The sequence below is a fragment of the Argentina silus genome (assembly GCF_951799395.1).
Source record: "Argentina silus genome assembly, chromosome: 4".
Taxonomy (NCBI): domain Eukaryota; kingdom Metazoa; phylum Chordata; class Actinopteri; order Argentiniformes; family Argentinidae; genus Argentina; species Argentina silus.
The window spans coordinates 11,544,089-11,564,766 of NC_139658.1; the positions used below are offsets into that span (position 1 = coordinate 11,544,089).

The 20,678-nt window shown below is 49.7% G+C and overlaps 1 protein-coding gene across 1 annotated transcript in view; it reads right to left on the minus strand.

Annotated features, from left to right (window-relative positions):
- The window catches only part of plxna1b (plexin A1b), a 156,858-nt gene that overhangs the window by 122,304 nt on the left and 13,876 nt on the right, over positions 1–20,678 (minus strand). Inside the window, exon 2 of the mRNA XM_083667702.1 lies at positions 4,362–5,768. Coding sequence (XP_083523828.1) covers positions 4,362–5,546 — 1,185 coding nt within the window. The 5' untranslated portion in view covers positions 5,547–5,768. The remainder of the gene's footprint in view (positions 1–4,361; positions 5,769–20,678) is intronic.

Below are 20,678 nucleotides of genomic sequence, written 5' to 3' on the forward strand. Positions count from 1 at the left end.
ATCTAGCACAACCCTTAGAACCTCCCCCAGTGTGCTGCGTTCTTCACTGGAGACACAAACAGGCGCACGGCGCTGGAACACTGACCTGATGATGCTGATATTTGGCTGCCCAATTTGCTCTCACTGTAATACACTTGGACTAGAGTTCGTTATCTCGCTTTCCCCGACATCCCAAAAAACTGTGACATTATAGAAGGTTTTCAGGGGGCGCTCAGTGGCGTAGCACACTAAGGCGCATACCATATCATCGCAAGGTCCCTGGTTCGATTCCTGCCATCGACATATCCTGCATGTCATCCTTCCTCTCTCTCTCACCCATCCTTCCTGTCAATCTCTACTGTCTCTATCCCAATAAAGCAGAAATGCCCTAAAAAAATATTTATTTTTTTAAATAAAACATTTCAGCTATATTAGCGACAGGTCACGTTAGCCACATTACTTGCTCCAGTACCCGTCTCAAATAGCAAATAAAAATATCGTATCACGCGCAACAATCTAGCTTCAATATAGCGTTGACAGGACTGAACCCTTTCTTCGCAAAAAAACACTTTTCTGGCCTGCCTTCGATTTGGAGCCACGCCCCATCGTGGTGAGATTGGCTCCAATTTCTTTTTTGTTGTTCAATTGATGATGATGATGATGATGATGATGCTCCCTCGTCAAGTGCCCAAATCAGCTCTATGCAGTCCTAGCACTTCCTGCTTGGGGGACAAGGAGGGGGACACGTCACCAGACATTGGAGGGGGGGGGGGGGGGGGGGGGGATAGATTTCATCTGTGTACTCTACACCGCTACCATCTGGCCGAGGGAGGGGGGGAGGAGTGGGGGGGGGGGGGGGCAGGCGGCGAGGGGCAGCGTTAAAAAGTGTCTCCAGTATAAAAAGCTGACATGATGGAGCGCTGTGGCAGTGAAGGTGACAGCACAGCAGCCGGGTGACTGACACCAATGTTATTTGTGTTGGAGCTCGCTCTCAATCATCTTCACCTCCTCCTGCTCCTCGCTGCCTGCTGTTGGCAGGGATGGGAAAGAATTTCTGGAGCTTTTTCTCTCTCTCTCTCTCCCTCCCATCGCGCTCTCTCTCTCTCTCTCTCTCTCTTCTCCGCCTGCTATTGGCAAGATATACTGCACAGTACAGCCAGGGAAGTGCTTGTTCACTTTTCTCTTTCTCCATTCCTCTCGCTGTTTCTTGCTCAATTTCTCCCTCTCACCAGAATTCCTCCGCTTGCTCTCCCTCTCGTTCTATCACCTGGCCTGCCGAGCTACCTCTCCTCCCTTCTTGTTTTTCTCTCACTTGCACTCAGTCTCCCTCCATCCCTCGCGCTCACCACTACCTTTCTTGCTCTCCTCCCTCCCTCCCCCTCCCTCTTCACTTTGCTTGCTCTCTCGCTCACTGCCTCCCTCCCTCTCTCTCTCTCTTTCATTTTCTCTCTCATTCCCTCCGTCCCTCCCTTGTTCTGTCTCTCAGTGCGGAAATGGTTTCTATCGATCCACTCCCAAACCGGTGGAAGGTCATGGGTTCACTAATAAAGCTCATGGACAAATGAGAGTGGAGGAGGGCCCCGAGGACACCGCCACGGCCGCGGTGTGTGTGTGTGTGTGTGTGTGTGTGTGTGTGCGCGCACCTGGCTGCGTGTATGCAAAGACACTGCCTTGGAAAGAATGGTTATGCAATACAAAGATGATGAAGAGCGATCGTTTTACACACACACACACACACACACACACACACACACACACACACACACACAGTCCATTTGCAGGGGCAATGAGGGGGCTGACAGTATAAGAGACCATCCATCATGTTAGGCTGTGTCTACCAGCCGTCCAATCCTCTGTCTTCCTCCACCTCGCCTCCCAGCCGCCCCACTACAGGGTCAACCACTGACCTTATCTCCCCTGTCACTGAGACTACAACCACATTCCTCCTAAACACTGATCTATGGTCAGTTTGGAGTGGTCCGAGTGGTAAAGGTTATGATGGGAGGGGAAGGGTGGGTGGGGGGGGGGGAAGGGGGGGGGGGGCTGATCCTAGATACGCATCTATGGGCGACTTCATCCTGGAGCCCTTTGTTAACCTGGACCTGTCCTGGGGGTCAGCAGGGGTCAGCATGGGGTCAAGGGCCAGCCAATCCGATTAAAATCAGCCCTGACACCCAGCGTTAACCGCAGGGCAGGGGCGTTATGGCAACGAGTCCGCATGAAAGAGGAATTTGGAGTGACTCAGAGTGGAGCTTGGTGATTGACTAAGCAGATTGAGGAGTGGAGTTATTGGATGGGAACTGTATGAAAAGTTCTGCGACAGTTTCCTCTCACCCCCTTGGATCCTCCTCCTCCGGGTCTATTAGCCTGGCTAAAGCATGCCTCGGGAGGTCTTTTGATGTTGTTGCCGTGGTGAGCCTATAATGAAGGAGCTGTGCACTAGTCAGTGTATCCCCTGTATCTTTAATCTCATATATTTTTTTTTTGTCCATTGAAGGACCCCATGAGGACCGTTTGTTTTAAGAACCGCCCCATCACTTTTCACTGGAAAGGAGCGACGTAATGAGACGTCTCGCCAAAATGCAAATCCAAAGTCTGCAAGAACCAATCAATGCCGCCCACTCGGACGCCCGGCTGGAGTACAGGGCCTGTTAAAAACGGGAGCGAATGAGAGAGTTGGGTTCGTCGTCCAAGTGGCTGCTGCAGCACTGGCTGTGGACCACGCGGCTCTGGCTTCAAGCTAGGCTACAGGTCTACGGGGATGAGTGAATCTAGGACGACCGGACAGCCCTCTCCTCTCCTCCCATTGTATGGAAGCTGTGACTCGTCCTTACTGTGCAACGCTCATGACAAAAGGACACAATTCACTGTTCACAATGAATACGGGAGGGAGAGCAGACGGGGGATGGAGAGAAAGAAAAACAAAAAAGAAAAAGGGGGTGGGGGTGGGGGCGGGGGAGGGAGGAAATCAACTACAGCTGAAAAGAGAGAGGTGAAAAGACGGGTGATTCAACTGGGTCATTCCCTACCCCTCCCCCTCTCTCTCTTTCATCCCCCTCTCCCTCACACCTGTGCACTTTTGCTAATAACTGTAATAAAGAAAGACCTGCTGCTACGGCTGCCCCTTCTGTACTCATTTCAACCAGCTGACTCCATTAAGAAGATACAGGGTGTGTGTGAATGCAGATTGGTCTCGTACATGTGGCCTAAGAATATAGCACCTGCCAACAAGCTGGGACACACTGCTGTTTAAAGAGAGAAACTCAAAGGGCTAAATGAAATGGCGAATGATGAGACGGAAAGGGAGAGAGAAGTAATGCGTCAATGAATGAAAGGAGGAGGAAGCAGGGGAGAGAGAGAGAGAGAGAGAGATTGAGCCAGGTTGCGACAAACACAGTGAGGGTCTCAAGGGGGGAGAAAACAAATAAGTGGAGGCAGACTGATGATGGAAAGAGGGAGTGATAAAAATGAAGGGAGATAAAGACAGATGGAGAGAGAGAGAGAAACAAAGAGTGAGGAGGGAGGAGGGGTGACAGCTCGGAAGAGGGAGGGTGTATGAGGGAGAGAGAGGGATGTGGACTTGCTTCAGAGAGGATTTAGCCTGTGTATGGCATTAATCTCAGCCCAGTGTGGTGCTCCCCTCTAAGGCATGCACAACCATGCACTGTGGATCAGGAAGAAACCCCAGCCTAGACCCCGCTATCCCCCAGGACCCTGCACAGCAGACAGCACCGGATCAACCCTCTCTCAATGAATTAGCACTGAGAGAGTTGTGTGTGTGTGTGTGTGTGTGTGTGTGTGTGTGTGTGTGTGTGCGTGTGCGTGTGCGTACGTCTTTGAGTGTATGTCAGCCACTCTGAGTGACATTTCACAAATCCGGGGTACTCGGCTAATGATGTCCCTGTTTGACTAAATCAAAGCACTAGGAGGTTTCAGGAAGAGAGCGGAGCAGGAGAGACGACCAGATTCAGTCACGATGCATCACACTTCCTCTCGCTAATCACCACAGGCCTACAAATCGCTCCTTGGAGTAAAGAGCGGAGGAGAGGGTAGGGACCAGGAGGCCAAACCTAGCAAGCTGGTATTATGGCAGAGAAATGGAATGGAGAAAGGTCTGAGACGCCAAGACTAGATTGTGTATCCAGTGGGGTTTTTTTTGCGTGGGTGAGCTCTGAAAACTAATTTCAATATATTCGGATCTTACAACACTAACACAACAGAATGGTGAAATTCACAATAATAGGAATAAAGGTGAATCGAAGTGAATTGAATCAGGAGGGAGATGTCAGCATTGGGCAGGCGAGAATTGAATCAGGGGGAGAGAGAGAGAGAGCGCGAGTGAGAGACAGACATTAGAGGTAGTTCCAGCATGGCAGACTCACCGAGTTGATGCAGGCCAGCTCCTTGTTGAGCAGCCAGGGCAGCGTCAGTTTCCCTTCGCCCCGGTAGCAGGACTGGATCCTCTCCTTGATCTTCTCCTTGATGCGACGGAGTGTGAACAGACACATGGCCGACTCCTTGGGCGGCTTGGCCCGGTTCTTCTGGCCCTGGGAGAACACAGTGAACAGGATGTCCTCGGTGTCTGAGACCCCCAGAGAGTTGGCCAGTTGCCGCCCCGGACGGGCCAGGTAGGCGTCCTGGACCAGGCGGTACTCCACCCCGTCCTTGGTGCACCCTATGGGGAACTCCACGTAGGAGTAGAACTTGGGGTCGTCTACGCAGAGGCGAACGATCTTGGAGGTGAAGAACTGTTCCCCGCTGGCGTCGGGCGAGGTGAGCTGAGTGTCCAGCTGCATGGTCAGGTAGTAGACAAACTGCTCGCTGCTGAAGCTGTACACATAGTAGATGTCGAAGGCCGGGAATTTGGAGAGGGTGTCTGAGGGGATCTTGAGTTGCGACGAAACAAACTCGTCCTGGTAGACGAAGCTGAACATGTCGGCGTTCTCTTCGTTGGCCTCCAGCTTGCGGCTGGAGAGCGTGGGGAAGTACTCGGACTTGCCGTCGATGGGTGTGCCGATGAAGAGCTTGCTGGCGGCGGTGTGGGGGGAGTTGATGATGACCCCGGACATGGTACCGGACTCGGCCACGCTGGACAGGTAGTGCTCTTTGCGGTGGTGCGGCTCCCCCAGCTTGAAGAGGTCGTCCAGCCTGAGGAACTGGCAGATGCCCTGGGAGGTGCTGCCGCAGGCGATGAGGCGGTTCTCTGCGTAGTCGATGAGTAACAGTTTGTTGACGTTGCTGGTCTGCGACTGTTCGTGGGGGCAGGATTGAACGCTGGGCGGCGGGTAGCACTTCTCGTTGTCCACTACCGGGCCGGTCATGTGGCTGCGGAGCTTAGTCAAGTTGTTGGAGAGCTTGAAGATCCAGTTGACGGCGCCTACGTAGACTTCACCCGTCTTGTTGTGAATGGCCAGGTGCGTCAGCCCCAAATCCGAGGGTATGAAGGTCTTGAAGGGCAGAGGTTGACCTCCAGTCCGGGATGGGCCCGTCAAGAGGACCAGAACCCCCAGAAGGAGCAGGTTCCCCAGGCAAGGGGCATCAGCAAGTGACCTTGGTAGGGGCCACATATCTGGGGCTGGCGGGAGGCAAGGCTTGGGGAGGGGGGTGGGGGAGGAGGGTCCACTCCGAGTCCCTAGTCAGGCTTTGTTTTTCTGGTTTTGCTGTATTCCCCTGGATGAGGTAGGATGGGCAGAGGGAGTAGGGGAGAGCTCCTATTGATCCGATGTCCTTTTCTCTGTGTTCGGAGCTGTCATCTATAACATCATCTGCAGCGGTACGGGGTGGGAGCCCTGCAAGGCAAAAAAAAGACATTATGAATTTCCATGGAACATTTCCTATCGATTCAACCGGTGCCCCTAAAAGCTCACAAGATGCACTGCCAAATGTAGAAAAAAAGTTACGACGAGTTTCAAATAAATAAATGATACAAACTCAGGACCTGGAGGGCATATCCATGACAGCATTTAATTATGAGGAGATAGCGAGAGGCACGGGCAGATTACAAACGCACGGTACATAATGTGAGTCACGCTGGAATGAGTTATAGACCCACAACATTGAACTGTTTAATATTTAATATCTTCAACATTACCACAAGGGTTTTGAGAAGGCCTAAGAAGGAAAATGCCGTTGGGTGGCACCCGGAATATCGGCACCACACAATTTGTAACCAGGTCTGCTCCAAGGCTTCCCCAATGCGGTTACTGCGGTATCCACTAACTTCCCAGTATCCCATTCTTCCTAATTAGGCTTTCTTTCTGGCAACAGCATCCGGATATGGCTCTCTGTTCCTCTGTGGCAGCTCTGCAGCTCTTTTGATTGGCCAAAACATGCTTGCTACCCTGAGGGAGCTGGAGTCAAAACAACGTTTGCCGGGCCATTATAATATATCAGGATGTACAAGACAATAAGAGCTATAAGGAAAGGGAAATTAATTGAGTGAGATGGATTGAACCTACATACCACCCAAATCTCAGAGAGAATAATTGCTGCTGCTGCTGTTGATGTTGTCATTGTTGTTTTGGTTGCCATCTCACGCAAAGCTCCTGTTCCACATCAGCCAAGTTGCTCTCTCTTGCTCGCCCACCCACCCCAGTCCTCCCAGGCAGCAGGCATATGCTAATTGTCAGCCCCATCCAAACCCCAGCACATTCATAATTGTCTGAGCTGACAACGTTCCCTGCCACTTTGCTACTCCTGGTGTGGGAGTGGGATTGCCTGGGATTTAGCCGCACTTAGCCCTAATTCCATCCCTTATCATCATCGTAATTCCCATAAAAGAACAGTAGACAGTCATATATGGCACATATATGAGCTAGCTCTTAAACCCGCTACCATACTTCATTCTATTCACATTAGAACCCATTTGATATCTAACCACAATGCCCCAGAGTTGGGTTCCCATGACACAGAGGATGCAAAAGATGGAGGAGGACGATTAAAGGCAGGTGTAAAGATAATGAAAGGGGGTGTGTGTGCGCGGATGGGTGTGTGTGTGTGGGGGGGGGGGGTGACTCTTTCATTTGGGTGTCCTCCAGTAACAATGATGGCAGGGAGCTGGAGCTCTCGCCTCAGCGCTGCTTGACAGGCCAATCATGTTCAGGCAATATCAGGACATTAGTTCTCCTGTAAATGCTGATTATGCAAAATGTGCCAGCAACTCTCCCAGGCCCGGTTCAATTTCACCTTGACTATGAAAGTGTCTGCGGAAGGGGATTTTATGACCGAACCGAATCGGGGAAAGATGAAAGACGATGGAGAAAGACGAGGAAAGGAGGGGAAGGGTGAGGGGGGGGGGGGAAGAAAAACATGAGAGATAGAGAAAATCAAACGAAAGAGAAGAGGGACAGGAGAATGAGGAACGTTTTTCCTTCTTTCCCTTATCTTGGTTTTTTTTACCGGGAGAGTGATTGAGGGGTTGGCCTATCTGCCAAGCAGTCCCCAAAGATACAGGGAGGAAGTGTGGTCAGTTTCTGAATGTATGTGTGTGTGTGTGTGTGTGTGTGTGTGTGCACGCACGCACACTGAGGGAAGATCCAAGAGGGAGAATGCACCGTTCTAAAAACAAATCCAACCTAAACAATCTGACAGCTCTAAAAGCATTGAAACACACATCAATTTCAGTCCTTTCTCCCTCATCTACTGTGGGTGGAGAGGGTGGGGGGTGGAGAGGGGGGGGGGAGGCTGTGCCTGCGGAATTGCAAACCATAGCTCTCTAGCATAGTGAGCGAGGTTCAGGGGAGTTTGTGTCATCCAATTTCCACAAATGAAAGCACGGACAAGATGAATGTGCAGTGGGGACAGAGAGGGGCGGCTTGGAAGAGGCTAGGACAACCAGGAGAAATGCGCTGGCATTTCAATCGCGCCTCTACCTGCATTTAAATAAGCACCGGGGAAATCCGTTGTGGCTTACGGCGTGAGAAAACCGAAGCACGATAAATGCACACCGCCAGGCGAACCAGTTATCAGATACGGCTGTGCATCTGTATTATAATAAAACTCTGTGGCACGTATAAGAGCCTCAACATAAGAAGGCGCAATAAAGTGACGAGTTAGCCTATAAAAAAAAAAACTAATTTCTTGCTCAACGGTACAATCACGCCGTGCATTGAGAGCAGATGTCAATTTAAAGCGCACCGGTGCGCAGGGCTGGCTGGCTGATTTTCGTTTGTCATTTCAGAGAGAGAGAGAAAGAGAAAGAAAGAGAGAGAGAGAGAGAGAGAAAATGGGGAGAGAGTAGAGAGAGAGAGCGAATACAGGGAGAGAGAGACCTGTAAAAGGTCGTCTCTACAGTAATTTCTCTTCATTTCGGCAGACATGACGACGTAACAGAGCGTGAATCTCACAACAAATTGCATCTCGGTCTCCAGCCGGTTGTTATCTACCAAAAGTAATAAGGAAATGCTCTCACAGCAGACTGTGTCCAATGCTATGCTACTGAAAAGACAATGTCGGCTTGCAATGTTTAATTTTAGAAGGGGATGGAAGGCTGCCTGGCTGGCTGAAACACAGGCCTAGAAGAGCAGTGTCCCCAGAGTCCATTTGAAATAGGAGAGGAGAGAACTACTTAGGAATCCACTCACGGTAGTAATTCCCCACTCCCTAACTTTTCTCTGATCCCAAGGGAGTGATTGACAGGTGAGGATATTGTCAATCACCAGATATAAAAATCCCCCCCCCACTCCCAGGTTCTTACAGATTTGACTTCCCTCCTTTATACCTGTTTTCAATTTTCCCTCTTCCCTATACCTCTTCAGTTTCAATTTCCTCCACCCCGATGTAGACGCGAAATGAAAAAGAAGCTGTAGAACAAGGTTCACACCATATCTCAGCCGATCAGGAAAACATGGCAATCATTTTGGCTCCTCGTACCTCGGCTTTTAACCATGGGATTAGAATCTGGCGCTGACATCTAGGTGCGCTTGCCAGGCTGTTATCACATTCCAATAATATAGAAGACTGAGGAAAATCCAGAGGTTTTTCCTTTAGGGATTTAGATTGATTGTTTTGGGGCTTTTTTTATATCAGAGTGCACCATTAATTCTTGGTCCTGTGACATTTCTCAGACATGTAGAGAGAATGGGGCTTGGATTGGACAGAGCCCACGACTCAGACTCCCATTGACTGGAGGAGGTGGTGGTCAAAAGAGAGAAGGGGCTCCCAAAAGAAGAGGGCCAGACTTCATAAATCAGTCGACGGACGGACAGGGGGCTTGCAAGTATAGAGGGGGGGGGGGGAGGGGGCGGGGGGGCAGTCACAGCTTCTCGACAGAGCCGCTAAACCTGTCCGCTCAGATAATGGCCCCGGTCGGCCCCGGTGCTGCCGTGATTTATTGCCGGTGGCATATCAATTACAGCATTCGCCGCTCGGAAGGGACGGGAGGGAGGGGGAAAAAAATGAAAAAGAAAAGACTTGTGCTCAAGCAAATTTTCTCTGCATACACACTGGATTTTTATCATGTGGGTCACATCTGGGATGGCGACGGAAAAGGGGATTGGAAGGGAGGGGGAACGCTCGCTACCGCCACCACCGTCACCACCGCCACCAACCGCCACCGCCACCGCCATCATCATACTCTGCAGCAGAGAGAGAGAGAGAGAAAGGCTGGGGGAGATGAGATGGATGTCAAAGCCAATATAAATACAAACACACACAGCCGTCAACGGTAAATAGTATTTAACTAAAAAGAAAGGTCTACACACTTATGCGCCCACTGCATCCCCAACACACACACACACAACTAGACTGCTAAACTATATGCATATGGATAACACATGCACATTTAGGCTAAATTAAGTGGGCTAGCCTTGAGCTTAATCTTCCCCATACACTGGTCTATCAAGACAACACAGAGCTTTGCCTTAGGGGGCCGGGGGGGTTGTTAAGTGGCGTGGGGGGAAGGGGAGCAAAACCAAACCTCTACTTAATCCCCTCCTGTGAGTTTAATCTCATCCATCACCAGGACCATAATCTGCATATGGACGTACGGGTGTGGATTACCATGCCTGGTGGATACTGTCCAATTACAAAGAAGACCTCCATCATGTGACCAACTTACTGTTTGACTAAGGAAGAGGGGTCAATTCCGACTCATTTCTCTCACACACACACACACACACACACACACACACACACACCGTAGACGGACGAGAGAGGCAGACAGGTCACTAAATGCTTCTTTAGCCAGCTAATTTAACATATGCATGGTCAGACTGCATAGGCAGGCAAGACGGCAGAGCCACTCTAAATCCAGCCTAAGTCTATATATAGCCCTTCAAGGTACTTAACACTGAAACATCACTCCACCGGTAACTGACTTTAATGGGTTCCATTGGAAACGCATTCACACTTGACAATAATATGTTAGACTGCTGGAACGCTGATTCCCAATTGTACAAAATGCTCTCCTGAATGATAAACCATTGACATTTATTCTAGGTTTTTGAGATCTTGTCTAGATCAATACCAAGGAAGGCTGGTGGAGGTAGAAACGGGAGGACGGGCTCATTATAATGGAACGGTATCAAATCCGATGTCTTCCTCCACCAGCCTCCACTGATCTGTCTATCGGAGATCTCCAGACCTTGAGGTCTATTCCCGAGCGGCAGCCAGGGGACAACAATCTATCAATCTATACATTCCATCTCTACACTCAATTTGACCAGAAAATGTTCCTCACTTCAGTTAAATGTCTTCAATGAGTTGCCTGAAAGGGGCGAGGATTTTCTACACTAGAAGATATCTATATCTATACTAGAAGATGCCAAATATAACAGTAATTGGAGCTTGGTGGGTGTGATATATATTTCCGCACTGCAAACTCTGCTGGAAAGAACAGCTGACTGGCGCGTCTGCAGGCATAAAAAGAACTTATGAGCGGTTTTAATGCCAATGTAAATCAATTTGGTGGAGGACAAGCGGTGTGCCCTTCCGGTGCTGAGCAGGGGTCCCAGCCAAAATAAACGGGAGGACGGCGGCCTGCGCACAGAGACTACACTGTGTGTGTGTGTTATAAAACACCTGACTGACCTGACTCCAGATCAGTCTGGAACCACACAGCATGGTGATAGTGGGTAGAGACGAGACTGTGTGTGTGTGTGTGTTTGTGTGTGTGTGTTTTTCTGTGTGTGTGTGTGTGTGTGTGTTATAAAACACCTTATATTGGGGTTGGGTGTTGGTATATTCTAGCTGAGCGGTGACAGCTGCCACTTTAGGACTCTACTAGACAGACAGTGGGCCACGCTACATCACACAGACTCTTAAACCTCCGTCCCCATACACGCACACACTTTTGTGTTTTTCAGAGGTAAACAGGATTATGTGGTGACAGACAGGGCCTCGTACACACCGTTATGGGTGTGTGTATGTGTGCGCGTGTCCATGTGAGTTAGTGAGTGAGTGAGTGTGTGTCCGTGTGAGTGTGTGCGTCCGTGTGTGAGAGTTTGTGTGTCTCTGTGTGTGTGTGTGTGTGTGTGTCTGTGTGCCTGTGTGTGTGTGCCTGTGTGTGTGTGTGCGTATCTGTGTGTTTGTGAGGCTCCAGTTGTCTCCCCTGTCCTCTCTCGCCTGAATTCCTAGAATCTGGGACAGAGTGGGGAGGGGTGAGAGGGTTAGAACAGCATGAGACAAGTGCTGCCGCCCACATAACCCACCCTCCCCCCCCCCCCCCCCCCCCCCCCACCCATCCCACTCAATCCTCACCTCCTACTGCAGAACAGAGACCATTTAGGGCTACGTTTCATCGTTCCATAAAGTCAAATGTTCCAAGATGTTACAGAATGGCATGCATGAAGCGTACAGGCCCCATGAAATGCATCGCCCCCACCGAACAAAGACACACCACACCGGCTAATCTTTAAGAAATAGTGAGGGGGAGGTTATTGAGGGGGGGGGGGGGTTAGGGGGGATGATTGGGTGGGGTGCAGCAGCACGTGACTGACAGGTGTTGCAGGCATCTGACCCACCCAACCCAAAAATCCTCATCCTGGTCTCTCTCCTTAGTGCTGCTGTCCTTTCACAGCGTGAGCCGGGAGAGCGAGCAACCAACGATGAACAGCACTGAACGACGATCAGCACTGAACACTGCGATGCCTAACGCAGCCCCAGCGTGCAGCAATGCTGCAGCAGTGAGCCTCCCACCCCCCCTCCCCCTTCCCCTGCCCCTGCCCCGGGCATTTCTCCCGAGGCCTGCTGCTCCAGTCAGAACAATTACACATGGGCAGGACACAAACCACTAGTCCCTCTCTAGGCCCTCTTCAACCCCCGTGTCTATCCATCCATCCATCTCCTCATGTATTTCTCCTCCTTTTTCTCCTCTCTCCCTTTCTTCAACGGTCTAGAAGAGGGCAGGGTAAGGAGCGGGCGGGACGGTAAGTGGCTAAAGCTGTGGTGGGGCATACATCCGCTCTTCAATAGTTGTAAACAGTGTCTACTGGTTGCCACATCCACTTGACACTCAGTTGGAGCCATCAAAACCACTCATCAGCGATCAGACACTGAAATCAGCCCGTTTCAAACTGTGTGAATTAGGGTAGTTGGCGATTACGCTACGAGAAACAGTAGACCGCATGTTGAGAACAGGATTTGCACACCGTGCTTGTGTGTGTGTGTGTGTGTGTGTGTGTGTAGAGCTTGAGTCACTGTAACCTAACAAGGGAATTTAGTCTGACCAAAACTGCGCAGAAGTCAAGCTTGAAAGCTAGCAAAACTGAATAGGAGAATGTTCTGGAACAACACAAGAACAACACTTGCACCGTTGTGGAAAATTATGCGTTTCCTGTTAGGTTAAAATAAACCTGAGTTGGCATTTGCAGCTGCAGCAGCAGATATACCATAGAATGAGAGGTTGCATAAAAACCTGCCCACATGAAAGCACACAGACACTCTTGCAGAGAGAGAGAGAGAACACACACACAAACAAAACACCGCGAGGCAGGCGAGTGAGCGCCCTCAGATTAACTTCTCTGGTTTAGTCCTAATCTCTGACTGCGCCAGGGCCCTTCTTTTCTTTGACAAATCCTCTGTGAGGGAGGGGGGAGGGGAGAGAGGGAGACCTGTGAGGGAGGGGGGGGAGGGGAGAGAGAGGGAGACCTGTGAGGGAGGGGGGGGGGAGAGAGGGGGGGAGACCTGTGAGGGAAGGGGGGGAGGGGAGATAGAGGGAGACCTATGAGGGAGGGGAGGGGGGGGGGGGAGGGGAGAGAGAGGGAGACCTGTGAGGGAGGGGGGGACTGGGGAGGTTGGGGGGAGGGGAGAGTGAGGAAGACCTGTGAGGGAGGGGGGGAGGGGAGAGAGGGGGACCGGGGAGGTTGGGGGGAGGGGGTCTACCTCTACTATGGTGTATATATATAGTCCAAGGGCAAAAGGGGGCCATGGTCACACTGACATGTTTAGCGGTGCAAGGCCACAAACCATGCATGTGCTGAATGCCGCATCATGAAATGTGTGCCTGCACCACAATCAGTTGTCAGACAAATGTCGACACAGAGCGTTGTATAAACGTTTCAGTCATTATTCACACATACGGTTTAAGTATGTGCTGTAGCTTAGCAAGCTAGCTGCAACTCTACGTCGTTGTACAAGAAAAGAAACAGTTTCAGCCCGGCATGGGACGTTCCCCTACGCGTTCACCTCTCTGCATTCCTTTATAATGTTGGTTATTCGGTCCGCTGAGTTCACCATAATGGAATGCAGCCTCTCCGCAGAACGGCCTATTACAAAATACCAGTGTCCTGGATCGCCTTCCCCTCTCTCTCTCTCTCTCCTATCTTTCCATCTCTCTCTTTCCTCTCTCCCTCCATCCCTTCCACCCCCTCATATCTCTCTCTTTCTCTCTCTCCCCCTCCCTCCCTCTTTCTCTCTGTCTCTCTCTTTCTCCATTTATGAGCTCCATTGACCACCGCCCCCGCCCCCCCCACGACCACCACCACCACCACCAGCACCACCACCACCCAACACCCGGTTCACGCTTCGCCAGACACTCCGCTCCTGAAACTCGGCAAACTATGGACACTCGTAAAAAAAAAAAAGTAAAACGTCCATCACCATTATAAATCCCGCGATGCACGGGGAGAAGGAGAAAAAAGAGTGGCTTCAAGGGGAAAGACATTAAAGAGAATCACTAGTGCCTTTTATTCCCGCTGTAAAATGTTTCCTCCCTTCCGGCTTCATATTTCCGAGAGCGTCCAGTGGAGTCTGAAGGCGATGATAGCGGCCATTGTCCCGGGCCAAATCGTTACCGCCGTCGAGCGAGTCCTGATTAATGGCTCGCTTGCGTTGGGATTGTGTCTGTATTTGAACACAACGCCGGGATAATAGATGGCCCATGAATGCATGCGAGGAGAAAGTAGGTAATAGGAATATAATTCAGCGAAATGCTGCAAAGCTTGAAATCGTTTTTTGGGAGTATCGGTGATGGTCTGGAGCATGTTTCGAAACTCTGAACACGCAGACTTGAGGGGCTGAAGGGGAAAAGTAAAACTTGTGAGAAGAAGGAAAGGATGAGTTCGATAGAGAGAGAGAGTTGTACGTGTTTTAAGAAGCCTGTACAACGGAGGTGTTTCAAGTGAGCTGCAGGGCTGCACATACCCCACTAGATTGTTCACTGGACCACTTAATTCTTCCTCGAAAAGCACTACCGCATCGTGTCCTACACCAGACTTGTGAGTGTGTGTATGTTTGTGTGTGTGTGTTATTCCTGTACAGGTGACGAAAGGCTAAAAAGAAAAGAAAAACTCAGCATTAGCATCTCATCTTCTGGTAAAACCAGCCCGTGCCTAAAAGGATCTTATTAGTCCAGACATTCATTTCGGTCACTGGACAAACCAGTTTCCTTCTCCCCATTAGCTCATCCAGTAGATCACACGCTCTGATAAGAACACACACACAGACACAGACACAGAGCTAGCTAATGCAAATGGCCGCCTGCCTGAGCAGCAATGACAGCGGGAAGTTCTGAGCTGCGTTCACTATCGATTTGCATCGTTGTGTCCTTATCTATCCCCTTCCATTAGTGTGTGTGTGTGTGTGCGTGCTAGGCCTGGATGATGCACAGTTTTAGCATTATGAGCAATGACCACACCGTGGCTTGCTCTCTGCATGGCGGAATGTTTTTTTCCTGACTAGTCTTCTGAGCAGTGGTATTTCACTGTGTGAAAATTTGTTTGCACATGAAGTGGTGCTTCAACAGCGCCCTACGCAAGTGCCCGTACTTAAACAAGACGGCCCCACAAGATACCGGAAGTCTACAAGACTACCTCAAGAACGTCTCCTTCTCCCTGACTCACTATACCACAGTACAGCCATGTAGAACACTGCAATGATAGTCCACTAGTCCACCTCCCTCTCCACTGGCCGAAAAACACGCGGAGCTACGCGGTGAAACTAATCTCTGCATCCTGGGGAACCATCACTCGCCCACACACACCCTACCTCCCTCTCTAAAAACCCAGCTCATTCAATTTGCCAAAATACGACAATTACAACTCAGCCATTTTAGGCCCACCTCAATTATCCCCAGTCCCACCATGACAGCATAGCGAAGCACATGGCATTAGCTCTAAACTGCTTTAAATAGCATTCACCCACATGTAGCTTTGGGGCCCCAAGTCAAAATTCAGTTGAAGGGGGGATGGGGGAGTGTGTGTGTGCACGTGTGCGTGTGTGTGTGGTGACAAGGAGTTAAGTGGGAGGAGAACAGAGGCCTATGAGCTCAGACAGCTTCCTGCTTTTCCCCCAGCTCGTCAGCACATATTCCCAGTCAAGCGAATCACGCAGCACTGCATGCTCCACTGCTCTGCTATAGAGAGAGAGAGAGGGGGGGGGGGGGGGTTTGGTAAAGACAAAGAGAATGGAGGGAGATAGGCAGGGAAGAAGAGGGGGGGGGGGGGGGGGGGGTTGGTGGTGATAGAGACGGGAGGAGAGGGGGTACCGAAAAAGAGAGAGATAAAAGGGGTGAGGAGAATGAGAGAGGAAAAATAGAAATAGAGCAGGAGGGTGAGATTATAAGGGTGGGAGAACAGAGAGAGAGAGAGAGAGAGACCAGATGAGAGGGTGAGACAGGATGTGATGATGGAGCACGGGTGAGAGAAGCTGGACGTATCTTTAACGATAACCAAATAAAGCTGGAAAAGAGTCAAGATGGAGACAGAAGACAGAAAGGAGAAGCAGCTGGGAGCACGTCAGCGCATCGGGTCACTGACCTTTTTCCTCAGCGAGTGGGCGAACGCGTCAACCTCTCAAACAAGACCGTCTAACCACTACGCTAACGACTTCCACGCGTACTACGACTTCCGAACCGTCTTAGAGCCGTTCGAAGGGCTCGTCGCATTTCCCTGTGAAGTGCATTGTACGGCACCCGTGTGTCTGCGCTGTATCGATAAAGTTTGATTTGATTCTCACACACCGGTCTTCAGCCACAGCCAACTGGTCTTGGAATGGTTCCCGCGGGGCAGGCCAACCAGTCTGTCCAGTAGGTTCAGCAACGACGACCATTGTGTCACCACAGCGAGACACGGGCAAACAAACCAAACCAGAGCGCCCGTTCATGAGAGAGCATTACTTTCCAGTCACGCTTTCAAAACAACAACGGTTATTAATAAGATTTGGCCGAGCGTAAACAACGGGCAAACCTGTGTGTGTGTGGGTGTGTGTCGCATTGCTTTTGTGTTAGTTTACATTAGGCTTTGCAGGTAAGAGAGAGAGAGAGAGAGACTTGCATTTCAACTAGCTTGAAAGACGTGACGCGTAGCAGCGATCTTCAACATAACATCCATTTCCAACAGGACAGCACGAACTTGGAGATAAGAGAGAAATGAGGGAGAAGGGGGAGGGGAGGCAGCGAGGATGGGAGAGACAAAAACAGACACACAGAAAGAAAAACAGAGAGAGACACGATTGAAAGAAAGCAAATGTGGCCAAAAGAGGAAGAGAGATAAGAAAAGGGGGGGGGGGGTAGAAGAGGGGTAGAAGAGGGGTAGAGTGGCAGGAATGCAGAAGGTACAAGAAAGAAAGGAGTAGAAAGAGGTGCAATGTCAGTCACAGGTCATCTAGATAGATCTGCATTTTGTCAAACAAACACTATTATCTACCATATATAGTAAAGGGAAATGTGTCCTCTCTATTCGTTGAATTTCTACCTAGAACCTTGAATACATTTAGACATCATAGGTATGTATAGAGTAGTCAAACAACGCAATGATCTGTTCTAGTCTATAAGATACTTCTGCGCAAATCCAAAATGCGTCAGCTCCAGTATTTCCATCTGTATAGAAATACTAGCCCCAGCTCCAGGGCCAATCCTCTGATGCTTTAGTTATGCATAAATGGGAAGTGGGTAAATATATCACAGAAAATACAGGCAAGGCAAATGACCTGCCATGTTTCACAATACCCCAGAGGAGGAGCTGCCAGTCCTAACCCAATACCGTCGCCCATTACCCCAAGCACTTGAGAGTAGATTGGAAATATTACAGGGTTATTCCTAGATCTACATTTTGGTACTGATGCTGATCGACATTAATGTCAGCACTCACAGCTCCGAGCGGCGAAGGAGACGGTCTTAATGGTGATAAAAGGGAGAAGGCTGGATGTAAAGTGATGGGATAATGGGAGAGAGGTCTGTAAGGCCCAAAAAACTAGATCCAAGAGGAGGGGGATGTGTGACGTTTCTTTTATTTGTTCACTTCTTCTTGCTGTTGTCTGCCATTTTGGGTGGGTAAGAAATGATGCGATGTCGTGTTTCTCGTTTCAATGACCAAAAAACAAAGCTTTTGCACACCTGTATTCAACAGGTGCGTAGGGAAAATCATGACCAGGAGTCGCTTCAACACACGTCTTGAGTACGATCACAAGAGGCATTGAGCTCTCAAACCCACCAGTGAGTCTTCACCCAACCCAACACCGGTTTGGGTGTCTTCCAGGAAAAAGATTGAGGATCAGTGTTGATCTATGACTAGTTTTGCCAGATTTTTAGATCATAATTAATACAATCATATGGACAGGTGGCGGGGGTTAGGGTTAGGGAGGGGGGGGCTGATCCGCACTGCTCAGAAAACTAGTCAAGAAAAAATCAGCACTGCTACTCTGATAGGCTCTTTGTGAATACCCGGGGTCCTGGTCAGTGCTGGTCTCCCATCATGGCTGCCTGTTTTGTCAGTGCTTCCCTACTGACCCGTGGATATGTTCCTTCTACTTGGTGTGCTGTGGAAAGGCTTGTATGATCTGGTCCCTGCTGGAAAGCCTTTACGTGCATCTGACTGAGGAAGGTGGTGGTGGTGGTGAACTCACTCAGGCTACACCAAACCCCGTCATGTGTGGTAATCGGGTGACCTCTACCCAGAGTGCCAAGGGACAGGAAGTTAAACGGTTGGTAAAGGTCTTTCTCTCTTTCTCTCTCTATCCATCTTCCTTCCTCCCTCTCTCTCTCTCTCTAAGAAATCTCTCTAGAGAGCACTTCGACTTTTCAGGCCTCATTTGAATTTCGGTTTGAAGGAACAAAATAGAAAAACACAGGTGGGGCGGTGAAGGGTTTTTTCGGTTCAATCGGCCGAGAGAATGTGCATTTTCCGAGCGATGTGGCGCGTGAATGGCAGTGTCGACGGGCCACTCCACACGCCCTGACCTTTAGCAAGTGTGGGGGGGGATAATTCCATTTCTCCTGGCTGTGTTTGTTGTGCGAGCAATTACGAAGAGCTAATGAATAACCCGGACGAGACAAAGTGACGGAGTATTCTCCTCCATTTGGCCAAAGGGTACATTAGCATCTTAAATGCAAATGAAAGTCGTAATTGAATTGCAGATATGCCCGCCGCCCACTTTTCCATAATGTGAAAACATATTGCAGCATGCATTTGAGAGAAAACTGATTTAATTTTCACTTCTTTGAAAACAGTTGATTTGGTAAAAAAAAAAAAAAGAAAACTAAAAAAACGTGAAGGGTTATAATATTGTGTGATTTAGATGGATGGCGTGCTTTCGGAGTTGCTGTTTTGTCGAGCAAAAGCAGATAGAGCTCCAATCCCAGAGACTTTAATTTGATTTTATTTGGGGAGTCCCAGTAGACATTGCAGCTGTCACTAAAGAGGGGATATTAAACCACTACATATGGAGCTTAGCTGAGAGCAGGGAATAACGTTGTTGGAGCCATGCAGTAAGCTGATTCACATACGAAGTGGGGGGAGAGAGAGAGAGAGAGGGGGGGGGGGGGGAGCAACAATGATAGAAGTAGTGGTTTTGGGGAGGGGGGGGGGGGCAAACTGAAAGACAGAAAACAAGCACGACAGTCATAGGACTGAATAGGATGGGGTAACTGTGTGGCACTGACCATGCTTTAGGCTGTGAGGGGCAGTTTCGTGGTAAAAGGACCCATGAGGACCAAATCGTGAAATTCATCAGAGCATATCAAATTGGGTGTCAAAGGAAAGCTAAGAGGCTATATTTTGGGGAAATGGAACATTCTGTTACCGTGGAATAGCCCTGAGGCAAATCCAAAACTAGAGCTTTAGAACAGCCCTCGAGATACGGTGAAGGCTCCATGATGCACTAAGTGCTATGCTATGAAACAATGAACATGCAAGACTCCCAACGCATCCCCCTAGCATGAGACAGTGGTCCTTCAAAGTGAAATCTGGGTTATTGTGTTGCTGGTGGTGGAGTCTTCATCGAGTGTGTGTGTGTGTGTGTGTGTGCGCGCGCGTGTGTGTGGGTGGGTGGATAGTGTTAGGGTATGAGAGTGGGTGGCATGTGTTTGTGTGTTGGTACAGATGTGGGTGGTGTGTAAGTGAATCTGTGTTGCATTTGTGTGTGTGTGTGTGTGTGTGTGTGTAGTATGTGTGCGCGTGTGTGTAGCATGTGTGTGTCTGCTTCCCAGCTGCTTGCTTCCTCTGTGCTGTGCTGTTCTGGTTCTGCCCTCCCTCTCCCTCCCCCTCAAGAGACTGGAGGCGGGTTTATAAATGTGGTTCTGATTAGCCGGGCAGCGGTGGAGCTATTCCAGCTATGTGTTTTTACTGGGCCTCTGGGGAGATGGTGTCAGGCTGACCTAGCCCCTGTACAAGGCTTTCACCACTACCACGCACATGAAAGACCCACACATGACATGAGGAACCTTTATTCTGTATGTGTGTGTATATATGCGTGTGTAGCATTGTCCTCTGTGGTTGCCGAGACATTGCCAAGTACTTAGGCCATAAACAGACAATCATGCAGAGACGCACACGCACACACACCATCTTTTTACATCATCACCCACAAACACACACCCTGACCCACAGGGCTTGGAACACTCAAGACGAATAAAATCTGTCCACCATACCGACAACACAGTGAAACTAAAGCCAGAAATTATAAAAAGAAAGTTTGAGGTTAGAGGTTCCTTCCTCCCTTCATTACTCAAGTGGTCACATAACATCGGAAAAAAGACCGTTTAAAAACACTTCCCGGGGAAAAGATCATCGAGTCACGGCAGGGTAACAAATCCCATGTGATGTGAAAACATTGTTGATTTCATCAACTTAATTTGATCATGGCAAAGAGAGAGAGAGAGAGAGAGAGAGAGAGAGAGATCTGAAATATTGTGCTTGACTGTGATGGTTTGTCTCCTACGGGGATGCAGTCGAGAGAGAGGGGGAAAGAGAGAGGGAGGGAGGGAGAGAGAGAGAGAGAGAGAGAGAGAGAGAGAGAGAGAGAGAGAGAGAGAGAGAGAGAGAGAG